The 15842-nt window shown below is 40.2% G+C and overlaps 1 protein-coding gene across 7 annotated transcripts in view; it reads right to left on the bottom strand.

The window, feature by feature from the left end:
• NFKB1 (nuclear factor of kappa light polypeptide gene enhancer in B-cells 1) overlaps positions 1–15842 on the bottom strand; it is a 108238-nt gene that overhangs the window by 27424 nt on the left and 64972 nt on the right. For all 7 annotated transcript variants that reach the window (XM_005862301.2, XM_005862300.2, XM_014536467.1 and 4 more), the window contains 5 exons: positions 13453–13611; positions 11895–11999; positions 9933–10024; positions 8130–8268; positions 1592–1735 (listed from right to left, as the gene is read on the bottom strand). In XM_005862301.2, coding sequence (XP_005862363.1) covers positions 1592–1735; positions 8130–8268; positions 9933–10024; positions 11895–11999; positions 13453–13611 — 639 coding nt within the window. The remainder of the gene's footprint in view (positions 1–1591; positions 1736–8129; positions 8269–9932; positions 10025–11894; positions 12000–13452; positions 13612–15842) is intronic.

Raw genomic sequence — 15842 nt, forward strand, 5'->3', positions numbered from 1 at the left:
GAGCACAGGCTTGGGTGTGGGAGGGCATTTGCCGGACACAGTTGAGAGTTAGCAAGATGCATCATGGGGGGGGGGGGCCATGGATGAGCAGAGTTCCATTCTGACAAATTGACACCTGGGCAGGTCAGGCAGTGCCCAGGCTCGGGGCAGCACAGGGGAGTCCGTGCTGGAGAGAGGCTAACGATGAGTGGTCACCACCCAGAGGCGGACTTGCCGACACAGAAGACAGGAAAATAACCGCTGGAGGAGAGCATGGAACCAACCAAAACACAGAAAAACATGGATGAGCAGAGTTCCATTCTGACAAATTGACACCTGGGCAGGTCAGGCAGTGCCCAGGCTCGGGGCAGCACAGGGGAGTCCGTGCTGGAGAGAGGCTAACGATGAGTGGTCACCACCCAGAGGCGGACTTGCCGACACAGAAGACAGGAAAATAACCGCTGGAGGAGAGCATGGAACCAACCAAAACACAGAAAAATATACTGACTTCTCAACAGAAACAGGGCTATCTGCTTATTCTCAGGCAATTTTGGTAGAAGCATAAACTGGTAAAAGTCTTTGGGAAAGCAGCTGGTCTTAGATGCTATATCAGGGGTACTCAAACTACGGCCCTCGGGCCACATGCAAATACAAATATTGTATTTGTTCCTGTTTTGTTTTTTTACTTCAAAATAAGATATGTGCAGTGTGCATAGGAATTTGTTCATAGTTTTTTTTTTTTAACTATAGTCTGGCCCTCCAACGGTCTGAGGGACAGTGAACTGGCCCCCTGTTTAAAAAGTTTGAGGTCCCCTGTGCTATACTCTTTGACCTAGTAATTTTACTTCAAAGAATCTAATCTTTAAAAAATCTGCAATAAAAGAAAAGCAACGTGGATAGAAGAGTTCAGTATAACATTTTACATAGAAAAAGGTGACAATAGTCAAGAAAGTCATATTATAGTCTGTTCACTTGATGAACTATTATAGTCATTTAAACTGATGCTTAAAAGATATGCTTATGTGAAGTTGATATTACCTTGAGGAAATGGTTATGGCAACCCATTAGAGAAAAGCAGCATAAAGATTCTCTACATACAATCATCATGAATGTGATAATAACAGCTAATACAAGTAAATGGATTAAAATACTGTGCGTAATAAGGATATGCACAGCTGTACTTGGGAAAATGCAGCATAATAGACTATAATCTAGGAACAGAAAATATTAGAAGTCATGCCTTGGATAGTAGGATTTTATGTATTTTGAAACTTTCTATAATTTTCAATGTTTGCAAAGAATACCAAAACAACTATGACACGACAAAAAATAAAAAGAGGGAATATACCAAAATGTTAACAGAGGTCTTCTTTGGCCAACTGGCCTTGGGTGGCTTTTTTTCTTTTTAGAGTTTTTGGTATTATCTACATGTTGTAAAATGAAATGGCACTTTTTTGAAAAAGTTATATTTGTTGGGAAATTTTAATTTAACGTATCACACTCAATAATGTCATAGCCACTCCACCCACAGATAAACTGGGAAATCTAGAGAAAGAAAATTCTCCCCTCTCCGATGTGAAAAAGCTTTAGAAAGAATAGACCTGGTTCATACCTGGACCAGTGGTTCCAGCGCCCCCTCCTCCACCGCCACTGCCGTACATGCCTCCACCTCCTGCCCCGGCACCGCCACCACCGCCGAAACTATCCGAGAAATTGGGCATGAGTTTCTGCCGCTTCCTCTGCACTTCCTCTTTATCTGTCGTTAAAGGAAGAGAAACCAGAGGAGAAAAAATTGATTCAGTTCCACTACTAGCCACAGAAAGAATATTGATTCCAATGGTATTTTTAAACATCTTAAAGGGAAACAGAAAGCACCCAAGGAGGAAGAGATGCCAAATTTCAAGAAGCATTATATTTATTCCAGTGATACAAAGACCGAGAACCAGCCTGAGAGAGACCACAGAACAGCACACACCCAAGTCCCCTCTGCAACAGTCTCTTAAGTCTCCAAAGTCATACAAATTAGTGAGACACTAAATTGCCCATCAAAGATTAAGATACTGAGTAAGAAAAACATTACTGAGCATTTTCACTTGGTCATACAGAACAGCTCTGGCTAACCAGCTAATGTTAATTACGTATCTCCCATGAGCTAAGTTTTGGGCATACAGAGAAGTAGGACATTATGTCTTTGCTGTCAAGAACCTCCCGATATAATGTGAAGGCCATGGGGGAAACTTTGAGAGATAGCACTACAATGCGATACATGTTGAATGCATGGTGCAAACCAATGTTTTTAGGAGTTCAAGGAAGGGCCTCAGGGAAGTGCCAGTGGGCTGGAAAATTCAGAAAAAGTCTCCTAGAATCAACTTTTTGTCAGGAGAGGGCAACAGAAGGGTGTTCTGGGAAGAGGATACAGAGGGCGATAACGAAGGAAAGAGTGTGCACTGTGTATGTACGAGGACAGCAGCAGGGCAGTTTAGCTGCAGTGAAAGTTTAGTATGAGGAATTCTTGAGAGACAGCCCCGATAGGGACCACACTGTGGAGCACCTGGAGGGTGAACTGAAGGGGTTTAACTTACAGGCAGGAGAGCCAGCCAACATTTTTGAACTGGGGAAAGATGTGTGGTGCTGGTATTGGAGGAAATTCATCTGTCACTGGTATATCGGAGAAAATAAACGGGTCAAAGTAAGCCCTGACAGGTGTGGTTCAGTGGGTTGGAGCATCGTTTCATACACCAAAAGGTGGCAGGTTCCATTCCTGGTCAGGGCACATACCCAGGGTGTGGGTTTGATCCCCAGTCGGGGAGTGTGTGGGAGGCAACCGATGGATGTTTCTCTCTCACATCAATGTTTCGCTCTCTCTCTTTCTCTCTTCCTTCCTTTCTCTAAAATCAATAAAAAAGAGTCAAAGTGAGAGACAGAGACAGTGCAACTCTCTCTCCTTCTCTCTTCCTTCCTTTTCTCTAAAATCAATAATAAAAAAGAGTCAAAGTGAGAGACAGAGACAGTGCAGACATAAGTTGACGGAGACTGTTCCTTGGTTACCATGGTAATGAAAATAGGTGGTGCCCAGAAGTACAATGAAAGAGGGGTCTGTCACCCTTGGGGTGATGGATGAGAGAGGAAGGCTAAAGGTCTGTGACCACTACTGGACTAAAATATAGTGACTGTCCAGGTCTAGGTACTCGTTAGACCCTTCCCTCATTCCTCGTGTAGTTGCTCTATTTTTCTTTTGCTTCTCACTATCAGTGCTTCTTAACAGCTCCACTGCCCTTCTCTCTTGGCTGAAGGAATAAAAATAAAAGATTTTTATTTAAATGGAATACACAGTTAACGTGGTATCCTTTTTTCCCATCAGCAGCAGCCTGTCCTATTTCTGATTTTTCAATGTCAGTTGTGGACGCTGTTTATGTGCAGAAATAAGTATCTTCCCTTCTTTCTAATCCTGCAGCTGTTTCTGTCATCTCAGGGCTAGGAAGAATGCTGCTGTTTACTGATGTTCTCTCGATCATCCGAGTGCAGATGAAAGATGAAGCAGGGGAAAGTAGGGGAGCAAAGCGCACTTAGAAAATCATCGTTTAAAAACTGATCATTTCCGGACTTGTTAGGAAGAAAAACAGCCAAGGAGGGTCAACTCTGAAGAAACTGTGCTTCCACAGAAAGAGCTGACTCAAAGTGGAGAAACACCAACAATTTCCTTACCAAAGGGTTTGGACAGATTTATCAAATTTTCCACCAGTTGTACAATAACTAATCGTCACACTTATTTACTCATCCTATAAACTGTTGCACTCACAGAGAATATTATTTCATTAGGAATATGAAACAGGAGAGGGACACAGGCAACTTATTCATCTTTAGAAAGAAATGATATCTACTGATGTGCTTCCTAGCACAGAGATCATTTTGTATTTGCTATGTATTTCTTTAGACTTATACAGCAGATGTCCACTGGTTACATTTCACTCTAAAATTTTAAGGGTCAACTTAAAAAACTATTTACCCTATAACCACTAAAAATCTCAAGGACAAGAAATTGATACAGATAATTCCATGTGACAAGCTTTTTAATTAAAAAAATCTACAGTCTAAATGTCCATGGAATTGAAGATTACATGAAGATTTTCACACTGGGCTCATATATCCTTGTGGTCTGCCTCCGACAGTGGCATCATGGGATGCTAATTCTAGAAGGGACCTAATTCTAGAAGGGACCTAATTCTAGAAGGGACCTAAGCCTAGAAGGCCACTGACTATAAGCCCTTCTTTTCCAGTAGAGGAACCGAAGCTAAGATGATTAAAGGACCTGTTTGAGGTCAGGGCAGAGTGAAGATCAGGTCCAAAGTCTAGTGAGCTTTCCATTTTAGTAAGCTGCTATTCTTTGGAAAACATAATTTAACATAAACATGTAATTTAAAGGTTATATTGTTTCTTCCTAAGCTCCATCTTTTCAGACTGAAAAGTCACATGGTCTTCCTTTGCTTTTGCATAGCCGTTCCTCACCTATTTATTTTTCCCTTGCCAATCATCCATCTCTTGATTATTTTAACTGTCTCCCCTGGACTCAAACATCTCCATGGAGTTTTTATGAAGGACAATGCCAATGACATAGAGGATGCAGAGTTCAGGGCTGGATGGTTCTGAATAATGAGAAGAATATGTTATTATTTTTTTAATCTAATCTCCTACTGGATGGCACTCCACAAATTACTGGCCTTTTGGATGAGGCTGGAAGCTTGGATAATCAATCAGTAAGTCAGCTCTCAGATATTTAATGAGCATCTATTAGGTGACACATACTGTTCTAGGTGCTGGAGGTGTAGCAATTAACATGAAAAGCCAAATCTGTGACCCAAAGAGTATTTCTCTTGCTGGAGGCAGGAAGAAGACAATAGACACATAAATTAGTAGAGAAGACAATTTTACATACTGATAAAAATAACGAAGAATATAAATTTAGACAATGAGGTAGAAGGTGACTGCAGAGGATGGGGGCAGTGGAAAGTGTGTACAATGACTTCTGAGAAATGGGTTGCATAGTTTGGATCATTTTCATACATTTACTCTTATGTGAACTGGGCTATTTTTCTGATCTGTCACATGCCTGGTGTTATTGGCTCTCCTTGTGATTATTTCACTTTGGGATTTTATAATCCAGAAGGTTTTAGAGGCTAAGGTAATTTGTTATCTTCAATATAAAGTTCTTATCTCACAATGACTCAATCACAATGTATGCTGGTCATTCTTTCTGTGCAGCTCAACTGCTAACTCTGATTTTTCTAGATGGTTCTTTTTTTAAAAACTTTGTTTTGTTAATCCTCAGCCGAGGATATTTTTCCAATGATTCTTAGAGAGAGTGGAAGGAGGGGGAGGGACACACAGAGAGAAACATCAATGTGAGAGAGACACCTCGATTGGTTGCCTCATGTGGCGCCCCAACCAGGGCCCGGGATTGAGCCTGCAACGGAGCTACGTGCCCTTGACCGGAACTTAACCTGGGACCCTTCAGTCTGCAGGCCGATGCTCTATCTACTGAGCCAAACCAGCCAGGGCCAGATGGTTCTTCTCTTTTTGTTTGTATTGCATGGAGCTTTTAGTCAATGGTAGCCTGGAAGGTAAGTGCTTGAAGCATCTGGGTGGGATGTTGAACTTTCCAGACACTCCGTTCTCTAAGCCCACCATCAGATAGCTCCTACCACGACAGGGAAGCAATGAAAATAATAGTCTGCACACGTGCCTCCTGTATCATAGTCTTCTGATGCCTAGATACCACTGGGAAAGGGAGACATGCAGCCTAGAAACCAAGCTCAGCTTTTAATATTTCTAGGCTCATACATACCTGGGTTTCCCCTTTAAACACAATTTTCTGTGTTAGAAAAACTGTCATTTTGAAGACATTTCAGGGCAAGAAATCTATTTTCTTTTCTCAGAAAGTAAAAAGAAAATTTGTCTACTTTTAAATAGGGATGTTTAATCTAAAGCAGTGATTTCCAAGTTTTACATTGACTGGAGCATTCAGAAGACCCCAGGCAGCTCCTGGGTGGGGAAGTGAAGAACGGTTAGAGAGCATCCGGGAAAGGTGAAGTGGGCCGAGCGCCTACCTCTGTTTTGCCAGAGCCTATCAGGTTTATATACTGGGATGGTGCATGGAATTTCATGTGAAGGGAAAGGGCTCCGCTGCTGACAGTGTTTTCAAATCACCAGTCACGGAACGCACTATAAATGTGACTCATCAGTGGAGAGGTCACAACCTCAGAAAAGAAACAAGAACTCCGGAAGCATCTAAATGCTCCTGCCACAACATGAAGTCTAGGAAAAGAAAGTCCTCCTTAAAATCACCCATCATGTTACTATCAGAGGATTCAACACACGTGTGGATTGTGGCGAAGGTGCCTTCGTGATTTCCAACCTCGGGCAGCACTGGTGCCCTTGGACAATCATGTACTAAACTCCCTCTCTGGTCTCACTTCCCTTTAGTCCAGGGGTTTCCAATTTTGTTTGTGCCATGGCCCAGTTTGCAGTCTGTGAAGTCTTTGGATCCCTTCTTAGAATCAGTTTTCAATAGGTAAAATACTAGATAGGACCACAAAAAAGCTAGTTATATTAAAGTACACGTCTATCCATGGACCCCTTAGGGGTCAGTAGGCACCAGAAAAAGAAATACCTGTTACATTCAATACTGAGTTTCCCCCCCCCCTCTCTCTTGAGTTCCACTCCTCTCTTTTTTTTTTTTTTAAAAAAAAGATCTTATTGATTTTTTACAGAGAGGAAGGGAGAGGAATCCCACTCCTCTCTCTCTTTTTTTTAAAAAAAATATTTTATTGAATTTTTACAGAGAGGAAGGGAAAGGGATAGAGAGCTAGAAACATCGATCAGCTGCCTCCTGCACACCCCCCACTGGGGACGTGCCCGCAACCAAGGTACATGCCCTTGCCCTTGACCGGAATCGAACCTGGGACCCTTCAGTCCGCAGGCTGACGCTCTATCCACTGAGCCAAACCGGTTAGGGCCCATTCCTCTCTCTTAATTGGCCTATTAGGAATTTGCCACGAGAACCTAAAGCGCAACAACTTAACTTCCTAGGACCATCTATGACTTCTGAATTATTCCCTCATCTCCTACTAAACCAGCATCTTGGTCCTCTTGACACCATCACAGAACTGCCTTTTACACCCACCTTCTCCTCTCATTCTTTGCACTACTACCTTTAATAATCTCACCACTTCTCACTTGGGTTTTTGCATTACTCTTCTGACTCACTGCTGCCCAGATAGTTTTCCAAGTGTTTATATAAAGAAGTCAGAGCCATCATTCCAAATTCAAACAGGCCAGGTCGTTCCCCTCTCCAGAATCAATACAAAGTTCTTTAGCTGCCAATCCCAGCACGTCAGAGCCTGGCCCTGGCCTTCCTGTCCGGCCTTCCTTGGCCTCAGGAGTCCGTTTCAGTGCTCATAATGCTCACTTTTCTCTGAACAGATATAAATTGTTTCAGCTCCTCAAATTTCTGAAGCCTAGGGAACACTCTCCCTTTTCCCTTTCACACCCAGATACTGAAGTATATCCCCAATTTTAAGGACCTTGAAGAAGGCTTCTTCTAAGTGGCTTTAGAAGCAAGGGCTCTCTTCCTTCAGCAGTCTACGTGTTTGTAGACGCTTCACTTATGAAAATAATTAATTCGCACTATAACTTTTTAAGGGGACTATGCTCTCTCCGTCCTGGTGCGTCTTTTGTGAGGAAAAGAACAGTGGTTTATTCATTTTTATAGTTCTGCACCGCATGGAGGCTGAGTCTTCTGTTCGCCTGTCTGAGGCCTGTGGGTAGAGTGGCTGACTCTCCGACACAGGGAGCCTTATCTTGTCATCTCTGCTGCCTGAACCCCGCATTACTCAATAAATGATAGTTGCAAATTCTCAAATGTCTAAATCTCATATAAGCTTGGTGAAGATAACATTATTTTAAAAAGGCTGGACTTAATTCCATGACCCCAACATAGTATATTAACTTCTCTCTCCTCTAAAAAATAAGTACCCTGGACCCAGGGGACAGTTACTAGGAAGTGGTTGAAAGGAGGTGACTAATTGATATTTGCTAATAATAAGTTTGTCCTCTTATTGAAACAGGAGCCAGAGTATAGACAACCAAGTTACCTTTGATTTCAGGGTAGTACAGAAAAGGTTTTGGTTCGCTCGTTTCTAAGTCAGATTTCCTCCGAAGTTGGACGAACACGGAGGCTGGTTTGGTAATATTGACGTCTTTATACTTCGGTGTTTTAAAGACGATGGCAAACTGCAGGATACAAAGGTCCAAATGTTAAGGTAGGATTACTTTTTTTTCTAAGAATTATACTTATTAAACACACTCTTTATGCACAATGTTTAGATACAGTGTACAAAAGAAAATACAGTACCCTAGAGAAAGTTACAAACTCAGAATTCTATACCCATTCATTTTAACTAAACTGCCATTGTGAAACTGAAGCAAGGTTGTGCCGATGTATTACAGATCTTTATTATGTCATTTATCTAATAATTCAGATGTCTTCACTTGTACATAATCATGTGAAAAAAATACACTGCAGACACCTTTTCCTCTTTTAAATCAGCCTTAAAAGCTTCCAAGATTATCTGCGGCAACATCAGAAAGACTGGTTTTGGGATGAGGGAGATGAGGAAGGTGGTACTATTATCAGCCTACAGGCCTGTTGATGAAGACAGGTAACTAAACCCTTCAAGGAAGACATCATCACAGGGCCAGTTTATTCTGAGGTGAGACTGGCCAAGGCTCAGGGCATATACAGAGCATTCTGTAACACCTCTGGCATTTTTACTTATAAGTTTGACTTTTGGACTATAATATATTCATAGAAATAAAGATTTTTTAAATATAAAAAGGTATATAATGGCACACATAGAAAGTTCTTCTTGCCATTCCTATCCCCCATTCAAGCAATTCTTACTGTTTCCTTGCCACCCACTCCCACTCCCCAGAGGTAAACACAGAGAATTTATTAATTTCTTTTGTATTCTTCCAGAGTTTCTTTATGGATGTGCAAACATGAACATAGAATCTTTTAAATACACACGTTGTGTTATATTTATCTTTTAAAATGTTTTAATGTTGTACCTTCGAGATGTTTTCATATTAGTTCATAGAGTACTCATTATTTTTAATAAATGCATAATATTCCATCACATAGATACAACATTATTTAATTGGCCACGTATTGATGGATATTTGGATTGTGTCCGTGTGTGTGTGTGTGTGTGTGTGTGTGTGAAAATAGTATTCCTCAGTCACTCAGAGTAATCATTAAGTAATCATTAAGATGGGATTTAGCATTTTCATCTCTTAGTCATATACACATGATAACATTAGCCTCAACTAGAAGACTCTTCCTTTCAATGCTTTTTATTAGAATACCCTTGTAGCACGCTTTGCCATAATTATTCTAGTAGAACACTACTATGAACTGATTGTGTCCATCTCCCCCAAATTCATATGTTTAATGTAGCAGCACTTGGATATCAGACCTTTTATGGATAAAATTAAGGTTAAATGAGGTCATAGGGCAGGGCCCTGATTAGTGTCCTTATAAGAAGAGACACCAGAGAGCTTACTCTCTCTACCCTGAGAGGACACATTGAGAAGGCAGCATCTGGAAGCCAGGAAGAGAGCTCTCACCAGAAACCGACCCTGTCAAATCTTGATCTGGGACTTCTAGCCCCCAGAACTGTGAGAAAATAAATTTCTGTTGTTTAATCCACCCAGTCTATGGTGTTTTGTTATAGAACCTTTCCCATAAATTTATGGTAGATATCTTTTCTGAACGACCTATAAGAATCTTAAATATAGTACTCTTCTATGAAAGTTAAATAAATATTTATAATTTTTCCTTCCTCATATATGGAAACTAAATAGTAAATTTCAACATATCATCATCATCCACTTACTTGTCTATGCACGTCTGTTGGGGAAAAATCTCCAAATCCTTCCCAGATTCCACCATTTTCCTCCTCTTCATAAAATCGAATCTGGATGTCATCTGCAAACAGGCACAGTCAGGTGTACAATTTCACATAGTGTAATTATATTTATACACATGCTGGAAAAAAGTTGGTTCCAAGATTCTACCTACTATGTACTTAAATTTTTGAAAGTACTGTAATTAATAAGAAATTGACTTTTTAATAATTTAAAATTGGTACAAATCACTGAATTTTTAATTAGTTACCGTAGTAATGGGCCCCAGGTTTCATTTACAATGACAGATTTACCTATTCAATTTGAGTTTTCTCTTACTCAATCTTTGACCTTCCCACTTCTCCATCTCTAAACCAATCCACTCCTGAGAAAGATGAAGGATAGTGAGGAATATCAGAATCCCGAAATGTGGTTCAACTCAATAAAGACTTACATAATAATATCTAATTTATATAAATTTACTATATGGCAGACACAGTTCTAAGTGATTTATATGTATATATTAACTGATTTAATCCTCACAATAATTTTGTAGATGTGCTATTAATATCTTCATTTTGCAGAAGAAAAGCTAAGGTCCGGAGAGGTTAAGTAATTTATCCAAAATTGAAGAGTAGTAAATGGAGAGACCAGGATTTGAACACAGACACTATAGTTTCTGACTTAAATATTCTACTATTAAACATTCTCCTAAACTGCCTCACTATAATACTTTATTAATCCTTACTGGAAAACTGTTAAAAATATTAAGTTTATCAAGTCCCTTCAGATTAAATTTAGAATGCCGACATTTCACACTTCAGTCATGGATTTTACTTCTGCAGAAATATGACAGTGTAACCCAGGTTGGCATCTCCCTGGCCTGCCCAGGAATCTGGAAGTGTGTATTACTTGAATAGAATGGGTTTAAAAAAAAGGTTGACAACCAGGATAAGCAGAGAAAGTGTAATTTTTTTTTGGATAAAGACATATACATTTACCTTAAAGTCTGATTTATTTTTTCAGACTTTTTACCTCAGAGCATTTAGCCTCAAATGAGAATTTTCTTCTTTTTAAAGCCACAATTCACTCATTTAGGGGCTCTATTTCCACTTGTCTATCTGCTTACTTTAAAAATGCTCCTCACTTTGTAGTGAGCAGATCTTTATTATACTATACTTTCAATCATTTTATTTTAAAAATGAGTGAAGTTTGAGAAAATAATAAAATCTCTGTAAGCTTTTTCTAATTGATTAATCTATATTTCACACGATTAATGTCAAGAACCTTTTCTGAAGGTCAAAATTATTCTTTCTTTTCCTTAGCTGACATCACAATGTCCTGTGAAAGCAGCTGGAGAAGCTCTCCCAGCAAATTAAGCCTGAAACTCACTGGAGGCAAAAATGACAACACAACTCAGGGAAGATTCTTTGAAAAAGACAACAATGCTGGAAAGCCAGATGGCAGCCGGAGAAGAGGAAGAGCAAACATGAGATGGACTGACTCCATGAAAGAAGCCACAGGCATGAGTCTCCAGGAGCCGAGCGGGGCTGTTGAGGACAGGACACTGTGGACATCGCTCATTCATAGGATGGCCGGGAGTCAGAGCTGACTCATGGCACAGCATGTAATAGACACAAACATTAGTGTGTGTGTGTGTGTGTGTGTGTGTGTGTGTGAAGCATGGACTATTTCTCATTTCTGTTAGTTTAACTAAGTTCAGATACTAAACTTTGAAGCATAAAAACATTGACATGTCATGGATTACCACCATTTTAGAATTTCTCTTTACTTCTGTTGAAAAATTTTAAATGAATTAGTTGGGTTTAAAAAAATACAGATACAGTTGGAAGAGGTGAAATGTGAAATGTTCAAGGGATCTCCACTGTCAGAAAGTGACTCACAGACACACTCAAAATATTTCACATCTTGGGGTCACGTCATATATTTACCTTTCTGAACCTTGTCACAGAGAAGATAAATCTCTTCCCCTCCAGTTACGCATCCAGCTGTCCTGTCCATTCGTACAATTTTCAAGTTGGACGCATTGGGGGCTTCTGTCCACAGGAGGGAAACAAAAACCACCTTGGGTTAGCCTCAGCTCCACAAGCACCTGGTTTATCCTCATAAGCCGATCTCTTATGAGGGACCCCGCCCTGAGCACAGATTAACCAAATGAAAATTTAAATGGATGCTTTCACTCAGATTGTTTTAGCAAGGATACAAATGAAACAAAAATGCCTTCTGAAGTCTGCAGAGCACTCTTGGGTATGGGTCATTCATTACCACCCAAATAGAGGAGGCCGAGAGGAGCAGTCTCGGTTTCTCCCACTAACACAGTCAAGGAAACTGAGACAGAAAGAAAGAGCTCTTCTGACGTTCAGGGAGGAACGAAGCCATGGGTTGGTGGAATTTCAATTAGGTCAAGACTTAGCCCAAGCTTATTTCCATGATACTGATGTACCATTTACAAGAGTCCTATAGGTTTAGGAGAAACACCATTTTCTTAACCTATCTATTAACTTTTATTCTACAAAAAGGAAAAATGGAGATGTTATATTTCTTTTCCCCAAACTAAATTAGAATTCTGTGTGGTTAGGGGCAAAAGTTTTGTGTGGTAATGGTATAAAGCTTCCTTTTTTCTTGTTCCCCCAACACCTGCATTTTAAGATGAACTTTGATATATGAGTCTACATCATTTTATAACTCTTTCACTTCCTTTCAAACGTGTTTAAATTAGAGAAATCAGTTAGTTGTCCTGGGAGCCTGGAGTTTCCTACTCAGGCCAAACCCTAGAAACTGTCAATGAGCCTACGTGGTGCACTTGCAGGCTTTCTGGGAATATCGGTTTCATAAATCTCACACATACCAAAAATTTTACTACACAAATTTGTATGGTAAATTTGAAGAGCATTGTAAAACTCTTTAAAAATTCTAGGAACCACAGACTAAAATAGAAATTTGAAGCCACATACTATCTATGCTGCTCTCTCAGTTAACCTGAAGTTTCTATCTTGATAAGGCTATCAAAAATGTGAGAATTAGGTGGTTAAGAAAAATAGTTGTCTTTTATTAACTTTTGTTCAGACTCCCAATGGAAAAAATTAAGATACTTTTCTCATCTAAGAGCACAAACACTATACCCTCATAGCAAGGCCTTGGTAAGGAATGAGAGTTTTGGCATTACACGTGAAAGACTAAAATGAACATCTGAGAGAGGATAACTACATTTATTGAGCACCTTTTAACATTTCAACCTTTTTCCTAATTTATCTTGATTGCTGAAAGTATTACGGATGTCTCCTCCCTTCCCTCCTGACCCCCTCCACCCCGACATCAACTTTTTACATTAGATTTTAGTATTCCCGTTTTGTAGATGATAAACATGAGGTTCCAAGTAATTAATTACTTGCCCGGGGACTCAGAGCTAGTAAGTAACTGCCAGGGCAGGCTGCAAGTCTGTTCTTGACATTCTACGGAGCTGCCTCCCACGAAAAGTCAAGCACTCACTGCTGTCGTAGATGGCATCTGATACCACGGGTTCCAGGGGCCTGGTGAAGCTGCCGGTGCTGTCGGGGAGGAAAGCTGTAAACATGAGCCGCACCACGCTGAGGTCCATCTCCTTTGCCTGCTGAAGAGCTGCCTGGCGGATGATCTCCTTTTCCCGATCTAGGACCACACAGCACAGGGCAAGGGTGAAGCGAGAACGTTTTAGATGGAGTGCTTTTATCAAGCCCCAATAACATAAGCTTGAAATGAAAAAAAATTTTTTTTTAATTCTTCATGTTGTTAATAAAAATTTTAAATTTATCCCATATATGTCATCCAAAATTAAAGCCATCTAAAGAAGATTTGCATTTCCTGTGGATTACGGTAAAATCTGTCCTCCATGTAGCAAAGTGCCTCTCCTTTCCTCTCTCTCCACGAACTCTCCCTTTTCTCTCTACAGTAAGAGTTGAAGATACAAACAATGTGATGGACTAGAACGGAATAAACCACTGTGCATCAGTGGTTTAGTGAAATGTGAAAATTAAGTATCCCAAAACTCTTTGAGCACAGAGACTGTGTTCATTCCACAGTGCCTAGCACCCTCCTTTGCACATAGTAGGTACTCAGAAAGTACTTTTGAAGCAACTAAATGACTCAACTACATTTGGCTCCTTCCTTCCCCTTGATGGAACTTTCATGCTGATGGATATAATCATAATTATCTTATATCATAAAAGGTGATAATTCAGGTGATGAGGACAGTCCAAGAGCTACAGATGAAGTGATATGGAATTCCAAAGGAGGGGAGAACCCAAAGGCTTTGGAGCAGAAGAGATGTTTGCTCTAAAACTTGAAGAGATGGTAGGACTTGCACTTATGAAGAGGGTGAATAAGGGCATTCCAGAAAGAGGGAAGATTCAAGTACAGAAAGAATGTGGCAAGGTGAGGAAGTGAGAAACCATGGTGCCTTATGCAGTAGTTCAGTTTGACATGAAGGGACATGGTGGGAAATCGAGTTGGGAATACAGACTGGGGCCAGCTCTTGGGAGACACTAAGGCAGGGGTGGGCAACCTTTTTGTGAGTGCGTGCCAAAACCAGCAAAATCTCTGACTCAACATTCTTCTGCGTGCCAACCCTAATTTTTTGAGAACATGTTACGCCTACTTGATATCTCTTAAGGTGTATGTATGTGAAGAACCTTGAACAAATAATAAAATTCATTCGAGCGACAAAAACACAGTATTGATGATGAAAAATACATTTATTTTTTAATGTATACATGTATACTGATAGTCCGACAGAAAACTTTATGACTCCGTTTGATATTATCAGTGGGACTTTTGCTGCTGCATCACTGATGACAGAGATTTTACATCAGGTTTATATTTCGTGACCTTCAGAGATAGGCACAAGCTACTACTTTCATCCGCCAGGCTACTCCTATTATGAGACTTAACAAAATTCATCACTGAGAACAAAGATTCACAAGCGTATGTGGATGAAAACATGGAGAGTAATGCTGTTGCAAAGTTTTTTAAACAGAAAAAATTTTCTGGAATGGCATTCCAAGTCCTCAATAGTTTGTTTTCAACACTACTGAAATTGCTCTTCCCCTCTCTTGTCAATCCATGTCTATGGTCTTTAAGATAACTTGTTATGTAAAATTATTTATTTATCTAAGATGCACCTACACTGAATTTATCTGAAAAATAAAAAAGTCGATATTAAGAAAAAAATTGTAAATGGAAGATTATAAGAGAGGGTTTCGCGTGTCAGCAAACGTTATTGGCGTGCCATGTTTGGCACGCGTGCCAGGGGTTGCCCACCCCTGCACTAAGTAGTGGTGAGATCCATCTGACCATTGGGTGTAAACTCGATTAGAAGTGGGGAGAGACAAAACAGAGCAGCAAAAATGGAGTGGAGCACGAGAGAGAGCACAGCATAGATGGACCACTAGCTGGACATGCAGCACATGGTAGAGGAGGGTCCAAGATGATGAGGAGGTTTAGAGTCTGGATATCAGAAGATGGAACATAGTGGAAAATGATGATTGGATCATCTGAATGTGAGCTCATCTGGCCAGACTAAAGGAGAACATATAAAAGCAGAAATGGCACAGGTGATGGGACAAGGTTTGGGGTTGAAAGAAAAAAATATGAGCGAAGGCAGGAAAACATAAAATCATAGCATTTTAATGACAAAGACAATAGTTTACAATGTGCCTGAAGTATCCAAAGAAAGAAAGATTCCTTATAAGAGGGTGAGCTGGGGGAGATAAAAGAGAGGAGCTGTTTTTAAACTAAGTCTTGAATAATGCATTGGTTTTGACAGGTTGAAAAGGGAAAGATGGTTTTAAGTAGAGAAATACACATACAAAGGTATGGAGGTGCATGACTGTTCAGGGGGCAGA

This window comes from Myotis brandtii, unplaced genomic scaffold (genome assembly GCF_000412655.1).
Source record: "Myotis brandtii unplaced genomic scaffold, ASM41265v1 scaffold163, whole genome shotgun sequence".
Taxonomy (NCBI): domain Eukaryota; kingdom Metazoa; phylum Chordata; class Mammalia; order Chiroptera; family Vespertilionidae; genus Myotis; species Myotis brandtii.